Source organism: Pteropus alecto, unplaced genomic scaffold (genome assembly GCF_000325575.1).
Source record: "Pteropus alecto unplaced genomic scaffold, ASM32557v1 scaffold106, whole genome shotgun sequence".
Taxonomy (NCBI): domain Eukaryota; kingdom Metazoa; phylum Chordata; class Mammalia; order Chiroptera; family Pteropodidae; genus Pteropus; species Pteropus alecto.
This window is the reverse complement of record NW_006442103.1, coordinates 18,688,780-18,696,737: the sequence shown is the minus strand read 5'-3', so window position 1 is coordinate 18,696,737 and position 7,958 is coordinate 18,688,780. Positions and strand designations below refer to the sequence as shown.

Sequence of the window (7,958 nt, the reverse complement as noted above, 5' to 3'; positions counted from 1 at the left end):
GGCTCGGGGCGGGCGGCCCGGGCGTGGGGCCCACCTTGGCGCTCCAGTCGCTGTGGAACCAGGCCGTGGTGCAGGGCCCCATGTCACAGGCCTCTCTGCTGGGGGGCCGCGGGGGGCCCGTCGCGCACTCCCGCTCGCTCACTTCATCCCCGTTGCTTCCCACACAGCGGACCTGCCGGCTCCGCTGGCCGCGGCCGCACCGCACCGCGCACTGAGGGGGCGAGGCGGGGGGGGGGGGGGGGTTTTCCCGGGCTTGCCCGGCAGCCGACCGGCGGTGGCTTCAGAACCAGCATGGGCCCCTGACCCCTGGCTCAGCAGCTACACGGCTTTGCGGGGTGAGCACGGGCCCCTGGGCCCAGCTCCGGTCTGCCCTCCCATCTGACTTAGAGATTGAGGTCCCACATGGGACTTTGCTTGTAAGAAGTTTCTTCCGATTAAAAAGGGTTGGAAAGCCACCTCTCCAGCTCCCTGTCCCCACCAGGCCCTCCACCCTCCGTGAGCCGGTCTGTCCGGTCCCACTCACCTGGCTCCAGGCTGAACGAACCTCCCAATGGCCACAGAGGCGCAGCTGGCAGGGCTGGGTGATGTTGGGCCGGGGGAGGTGTCCACAGCGCTCCAGAGGCACTGAGGAGCCACCCGCCCCGAACTCCTGCCGGCAGCGCAGCTGGCGGTGCTGGGTGCCCGGGCCACAGGAGCGGCTGCAGGACGTCCAGTCGCCAGCCTCCCAGCTGTGGGCACGTGCAGAGCGGGGAGGAGACAGACGGAGAGGTGGATGGCAAGGGCAGAGGTGCGTGGGGCTGCCATGTGCCGAGAGGGCCACGCTGGGGCGGGGCCCCCTCAGAGGACAGTGGGCTCGTTTGGCATTGGGGTCTGGGTCTTCCTCTGTCTGCGGACGTCAGCGGTTCTGATCGCGCACTGTCCCTCTGCAGTCGGGGGTCAGCGTCCGCGTGGGACCCTCTGGGCAGTGCAGATGTGCGTGCCCAGAGCGACTGTTGTGCTCCTAGGACCCTAGCCGTCCCTGTGGGTCATACTCACGTTGGGGGGCACGGGGGACCGTGGCAGGGTTCCGGGGAGCCTGGGGGCCTGGTGCCCACGGCACAGCTGCGTTCATCCAGTTCCTCTCCCGACTCGCGAGAAACGCAGAGATAGACGGGGCGCCAGACACCTGGCGAGGGTGAGAGGGGAGCTGGGGGTGCGTTGGGGCCCAGCGCAGAGCCGAGGTGTGGACCCGCCGCCCAGCGCGGGATCCGGGCGCCGAGCAGGGGACGCGGGCCGGTGGTGGAGTCTCACCCTTCCCGCAGGACGCAGAGCACTCGGAGTGTCCCACTCGTTTCCAGAATCCGGGTGGAGACCCCAGGGGTGTCCTGGGGTGGGGCGGGGCGGGCACCTGGGGGATCCGCACCTGACGCTGGAGGGTGCCAGGGGTCCGGGCGGGGCGGGGCGCCGGCGCAGGTGCGGGCTCTACCCCCAAAATCTCTGTGCAGGGCGAGCGGAGTGGGCAAGTCGATGTTCCCCACCGCCTCGGAGTGTCCCTCCCACCCCCTCCTCTGTCCCCAGGTCTGGAGACCAGCGTCTCACCAGGCTGCAGCTGCGGGACACGCGGCTCTGGGGTGGGGGTTTCGAGGTTTGGAGGAGGTGAGGAGATGACATACTGATAAAAAACCCCTGGGTTTTCCTCCTGAAAGATCATCTGGGGAGACAAAGAGGGTGTGGGGTGGCAGGGGGCCTTCCCCACCTGTGCCCTCGGAGGGAGCCCCCGCCCGGCAGGCCCGCTGCTCCGGCCCAGGCTCACATAGACATCCACAGGCTGTGTCGTGGGGCCCTCGGCCGACAGGCTCTCCCCTGCGCCCTCCTCTCGGGGAGGCCGGTTGTACTGGAAGACGGTCCCGCCGGCCGCGTAGGACCCTGGGGGATCCACGGCCCAGTTCCCATTGATGATGGACCGGCCGCCAGGGCCTCGGACAGCTAGAGACCAGGACAAGCAGGTGAGTCCTCTGTCCTCGCCCCAGACCCCCCACGCCCTCTTGGCTGCCTCCCACCCTCCTTCCCTCCCTTGGGCTTGTCTGCTGTGCTGCACCGGGGTGTGGAGGGCAGACCCAAGAGACCGGGAACGCAGTGGGGACGCAGGACTCGGGGAGCCCGAGGAGCTCACCCAGGTAGTTGGAGCTGGGCCGGAACTGGGCGACCTGGAGCCGGGAGGCCCCCGCTGGGATCCGTAGGATCTTCTGGTAGCCAAGAGGGCCCCCGCGGTCAGTAAGGTTCCCCGAGATGAGGCGACAGGTGGAATCATCGCCCCCACAGACGCCACAGCCGTCTGGACGCCGGCCAGAGCCGAGGATCCCATCGCAGCCGGGGCTCTGGGGGCAGTGGGTGAGGCGGGGGCTGCTTGAAGCCAGACGCCGCCTCACACCCCACCCCCCACCCCCGGTCCTCTCAGGACCCTCCGCTCACCGCAGGTCTCGACCTGCGCACAAGTGGGGCTGTGTTTGTCCCTCAGCCCCACCGTCCACCCCCTCGTCGCCAGGGGCCTCGGGAGAGGAAGGAGAGGGCCACCTCTCTGCTCTGCTCAGCCCGCTTGGCAGGTGAGAACTTTCCCCTTTGTGAGCTCAGTCTGGTGTTTGTTGTTGTAATGACGAATGAGGCGACTCTGTGTGTGTGTGTGTGTGTGTGTGTACACGCGTGCGCACACACACACACACACACACACACCCCACCCTCCCTTACCAGACAGCGTCCAGCCACACAGATGTCTAGGGCTCCCGGCTGACACAGGGTCCCGTCCTGGACCTTTTCGGTGTGACGGACATAGAAGCGGAAGCCACGGGGACGACAGTTCAGCTCACAGCGCTGGAAGCCCTGGACTACGGGGCAGGGTAGGGCGGTGGTCAGCTGGGGGGCCTGCTGGGAGGTGAGGCGGGGCAGGCCCCGGGACCCTGACGGAAGCGCGGCTCTTATTAGCTATGGGGCATCTGGAGGTTGCCTAAGTCACTGTGGATGAAGGGAACATGACAAGTCTGTACTCTGAAAAGCTGGTTTGAGGGTCACACAGAAGTTGGGTCAGGTCAGTTGAGGTCACTGAAAGCAGAGGAGAGATACTTGAAATTTTTGATTTTTGAGTTCAGAGCTCATGAGAGGTTTTCCTGGTATCAAGTCGACACAGGCCTAAAGTCAAGTGGATGGTGACTGGGGAGCCAGTGACATGACACCATCCAGGATCATGGTGCACCCCGCCCCCCGTCCCCCCCCCGCTGACACCACTGGACAGTGTCCCTCTCCGGTCACGTCTCCTCCACCTCCTGGGATGGACTTCTTCCCAGAGGAAGCCGGCCAGCGGGCACCTTGGGGCACATCCTCCCCCAGCCCAACCTCTCTGCCGACCATCCACTACTTCTGACCCCGTCTGAACCCCCTCCCCTGAGCCTGTGCTGTCTCTTCACCCCAGCCCTGGGAAATGAGAAAGGACATTGACACAGAGGAGAAATACAAGGGCCGACAGAGGAGAAACGTAGGGGGTTGGGTGTCTCCCCGCCCGGCATCCCCCGATCTGCAGGCCCCCGTCCAGGCGGGGGGCTAGAAACCTCACCTTCTGTGAAGGGCTCCCACTGGTACAGCTGGCCCATGAACTCCTGGGAGTCAAAGGCTGAACACTGCAGGGCCCGGGGGTCTGGCTGCTCAGGGGGGCAGGGCTGAGGTGGGGGATACAGAGGGGTCAAAGCTGGGGAGGAAAATGGGGGTGTGGGTCAGGGCTAGATTTGGGGAGTAAGGAGGAAGTCAGGTCTACGGAAGAGCTGCAAGGCCCCTGACCCTAGGTCCAGACCTGACAGGCTGAGGATCCAGACTCGGGTTCGGGGAAACAGGAATGGAAGGGGAGGGAGCCCAAGGAAGGACTCACCGCTTGGCTGCAGGCTCTCAGCTGCTCACTCTCCCCGGAACATCTTGGGACAGGGCTACTGGGAGCAAAGAGGCTCCACTGGGAGCTGGACTGGGGACCAGCCCTCAGCAGAGGCAGCCATCCATCCGGGTAGTGAGGGGCAGACTCTGAGAGGGACCTGTGGCGATTGCCCTCAGGTCTCCAGGGCTCCAGGCTCTGCTGGCCTCGGCCCCGAGGGACAGAAAGGAAGGGTTTAGGGTGTCTCTCTGCCACCCGGGGACTGGACCGACCCTGGAAACTTGGCGTTCTTGGCTGAGGGGACACGTGGAAGGAGCCACTTTCTCGTGGGGAGGGGGTGGGCAAGAGGGGCTCTGTGCCAGAGGCCTGGGCTCTGGGGAGGGGCCGTGTGGGGACAGGTCTGGCTCTGGAGGGCACCTCTGTCTGAGCAGCTTCGGGGCTTGGGGGTTCTGCTGAGGGGGACAGGGCGTGGGCAGGTGGTTCCGTGGGAGGCAACTGAGTTAGAGGCGCGTCATTAGCAGAGGATGGCTCTGCTTCTGGAACCAGGGGTGGAAGCTCTGAGGCCTGGGATAGCTCAGATCCAGGCGGTCTCGGGGGGTGCCTGCGGTTCCGATGAAGCGGCAAAGCAAAGGGCGCTCTCCCGTAACCAAACATTCCGGGCTTGATAGGGTCTCGAACCCGGGACCTGAGAAGGGGGTCGCAGACATGGGGGTCACAGCACTGGCGGCCTCTGACCGTGCCTCGCCAGTCTACTTTCTAGCGCCGGGAATAAGCCCCCCTAAGCCATAGGTCCCTTTCTCCCGCGTCCTTTCTCCCAAGTCCCACCCCTTGCCCAAGGCCCGCCCCTTCCCTCAAAGCCCCACCCCTTACCTCCTGGCTCCTTGAATCTCCTGGGCCTCCTCTCCCCCTAACGGGGAAGCAGGACCTCGAAGCGCGCCGCCCCTGCCTCGAGGCTGTGGCCTGTACAGGGGGAGGGCTTCTCGGGAAGTCTGAGGTCTGGGGCCCTGACCCCGGGGCAGCAGGGTTTCCGGATGTCTTGGGGGCCGGGGTGGGAGGGGTCGGCCCTGGTGGAGTGAAGCTGTAGGGAGCTGACATGCGCGGCTCCTGCGCTGCACCCCCACCCCACAGGGCTGGGAGCAAGAGGCCCACTGGGCCCAAGGACCCCAGATGCCCTCAGGGCCCTGGCCCTCCTCAGGGGGCGTCTGAAGAGCGTGTCCAGACAACACCTATGTAGACAGAAAGTTCAGACAAAATTAGAACGATTTAGAGGGAGGTATGGAGGCTCTAGTCCAGTGCTCGAGGCTCAGCCCAAGGTCGCATTCAGCGGCCGAGGTGGGACTTGATGTTATTTGGCAAGGAGTTGGGGAGCTGGGGAGAAGGGGGAGCTGGGGGCAGCCATGGCCCATCAGAGGCTGTGGGAAACAGAGGCCTGGATGGCGGTCAGGGGATCAGGGCCTCGGTCCCCGGCTCACCTCCTGGTCCAGGCAGAGCTGAGGGAAGGACAGAAGCAGCATCAGACACAACCGGGGCCTACAAACCAAAGGCAGCACAGGGACGTGGGCCGGGAGCCAGAGGTGGTGTTGCGACACCACCCCTCACCCGCAGCAGGCTCCCCACATCCTGATGCCAACTTCCCCGAAAGCAGAAGCTCCTCATCACTTCCCCGCGCCCCTCCCAGTGGCCTCCCTTCCCTTCCAGGGACAGAGCCGTCCCTCCTGAGCAGCCCACCTCTCACCTGCCCGCCCACCTCTCACCTGCCCGCCCACTTCTCCATCGCTCCTCCTAGCTTGGGAGGAGGGGACCGGAAGTAAACTCTCTACTCGGGCATCTGGACGTGGCGGGGCTGCTCTGCAGGGACAGAAGCCCGGTTACCTCCAGTCTCCAGGAAGTTGGGGTTGGGAGGGATGACTCTTCGGAAGGACATCTCAGAGTGAGGATGGAGGGGTGGGGGAGAAGTACTGCTAGAGGTTGGGGGTCCCAAGCGCGGCCCCACCCCCGCCCCGCCCCCGGCCCTCCCCGGTCCAGGTAGGGACTGTTTCTAGGAGGGCCCAGGCCCAGGCATCTTTCCTAGGATGGTTTTTATCTGGTCCTGCGAGGAGGAGGGAGGCTCCGGTGAGGACATGCCAGACGCCCCCTTGAGGAGGTGACAGGGAACCCCTTCGGCTTTCTGTTTCCTACCACCTGCCTCCCAGCCTTTCCTTCCCTACTTTGCTAGGCAGCTTCTAGAACACTCAGGCACATGTCTGCCCGCATCAAACACTTTGTAGCCAAGGGATAAACTGAGTGGGCTGATGGCTTTATCTCTAGAGAAGCAGGTGATTTTCTCACTGCGACTGAACGTCCCTTAGGGGGCGGTGGCCACAACTGGCTCAATGAGGGCTTGTTTCAGACACAGCTACTACCAGGGACTGGGGGGACCTGGGGACGAGAGGTGCAGCTAGAGTGGCTGTCCCCCCTGGTCGCAGGCCTGTCATTCTGAAGAACTCAGCAATCGGTCCATCCCGAAGTCCAGCGCGGGTCAGGAAGGGACGCAGGGCTCCGAACCCTCCCTGGCCTCTAAGCCTGGCTCTGCCACTGCTCCCCCTCGCCCTCCGGCCCCTTCCTGCCCAGTACCAGCCCTTCCTGCCCCCACTCCTCACCCCGCTCTTAGTTTTGCTTTCCAGGAAAAAAAAAAATGTTTCTGTTGGATCAGAAAGGCACCCGGGAAAGGAGTCCAAGGAGCCAGTGCCGAGGTGGGCCAGCTCGGGGGCTGGGAACGACAGAGGGGAGGGCGGGGTGTGCTTGGGGGTGGCGGCACTCAGCCCCGCGCCCCTCCCCGCGACCCCGGGACCTGAGGACTTGCTGGCTGGATCACGGTGGTCGAGCTTGACCCACAGGGTCACCCCAGATGCTTGGGGGTGGGGAGGGGGTTGCTGATGGCTGCGCCTCGTCCTGGCTGGGTGACCACTGAGGTCAGCAACTCCGCCCTGACTGGGGGGGGTGCTAACCGGAGAAGGGCCAGCGTCCCACCCCCACTGTCCACTCTCTGCCTGACTCAGCTACTCTAGGGTGAAGGAAAGGAGAGATGAGGGTTACGGGCATCGTCTGCCCCTCCTCTGCCATGGGGTCCCCTCTCCTCTTCGGCTTCTCTGCTACCCCGGGTCTGTATCTTGCTGTCTCCCTCCATGGGTCTGCCCGGTACACATAATCCCGTCCTGAGCTGAGTTTGGCTTTGGCAGTTCCCTGGAGAAGTGAGGGGTGGGGGGTGGGGGTGACGTGAGCTCCTGGGGCCCTGGCCAGGCCTGGCTCCCTCTCTGGAAAAGTCCCACCCCAGCCCCCCTGCACAGCTGGGCAGGGGGCCGACACCCCCTCCACTGCAGAAACAGAACACACATTTGTCCTGTTCACCCCTTTTCATGTCCCATATCTGCTGTGTCTCATTGCCCAGGGCGAGGAAGGGAGAGGTCAGAAGTGGTCACTCCGGTGCCAGCCTGGACACTGGTCTGGACAAACCTGGGCTCCTCCTGGCCACACCTCCACACTGGCCAGTGAAGATCAAGGATGAGAGAGACCTGGGCAGGGCTAACCCCTTCACCTCCAGGGGGACCCACCTCTGGGAAATGGGTGACTTGCCGGGGCGGGTGAGGGCTGGACAGCATGTTTCAGGGCCGGCGTGGAGAGCAAGTACAACTCCTCGGTCCTCACTGTGCCCTCCAGTCCTGGGTCCTGGAGGACCATCCCAACAGGTGTCCTTCCCAGTCGTCGGGCTGAGCTGGGTCATGGGCACCCACCTGTGTCCCTCTCAACGCCCCTGGCCCCCAGCTCTAGGAGCGACGAGGGTGGCGGGGCACACATCCTCGGGGAAGGGCAGGAGGCGCCGGCGCGTGCGGGGAGGTCCGGGGTATGTTTTCCAACTTTACTATGTGACTTATTAGGAATTTTGGCCGATTCTCCTCCCGGGTGACAGAGACACAGTTCCACGGGATCGGAGCCCCCTCCCCAGGAATTCGACCCCAGGGGCTGGAAGATCTTCCGAGGCGGTAAGAGCTGGGGCCGGGGTCGTGGCCAGGGCGCGACCGGGGCGCAGGGA

The 7,958-nt window shown here is 64.7% G+C and overlaps 1 protein-coding gene across 3 annotated transcripts in view; it reads right to left on the bottom strand.

The window, feature by feature from the left end:
• The window catches only part of ADAMTSL4 (ADAMTS like 4), a 14,100-nt gene extending 6,165 nt beyond the window's left edge, over positions 1-7,935 (bottom strand). For all 3 annotated transcript variants that reach the window (XR_003048659.1, XM_006919743.3, XM_015595586.2), the window contains exons 1-14: positions 7,480-7,935; positions 5,644-5,737; positions 5,362-5,419; positions 4,760-5,115; positions 3,893-4,574; positions 3,584-3,686; positions 2,725-2,861; positions 2,153-2,357; positions 1,793-1,965; positions 1,579-1,690; positions 1,291-1,476; positions 1,036-1,165; positions 524-728; positions 35-211 (exon numbers count right to left, since the gene is read on the bottom strand). Coding sequence is in view for 2 of the 3 variants with exons in the window: in XM_006919743.3 (XP_006919805.1) it covers positions 35-211; positions 524-728; positions 1,036-1,165; positions 1,291-1,476; positions 1,579-1,690; positions 1,793-1,965; positions 2,153-2,357; positions 2,725-2,861; positions 3,584-3,686; positions 3,893-4,574; positions 4,760-5,115; positions 5,362-5,419; positions 5,644-5,663 (2,544 nt within the window). In the remaining variant the exon portion in view is untranslated. The remainder of the gene's footprint in view (positions 1-34; positions 212-523; positions 729-1,035; positions 1,166-1,290; positions 1,477-1,578; positions 1,691-1,792; positions 1,966-2,152; positions 2,358-2,724; positions 2,862-3,583; positions 3,687-3,892; positions 4,575-4,759; positions 5,116-5,361; positions 5,420-5,643; positions 5,738-7,479) is intronic.
• Positions 7,936-7,958: the final 23 nt, after the last annotated feature.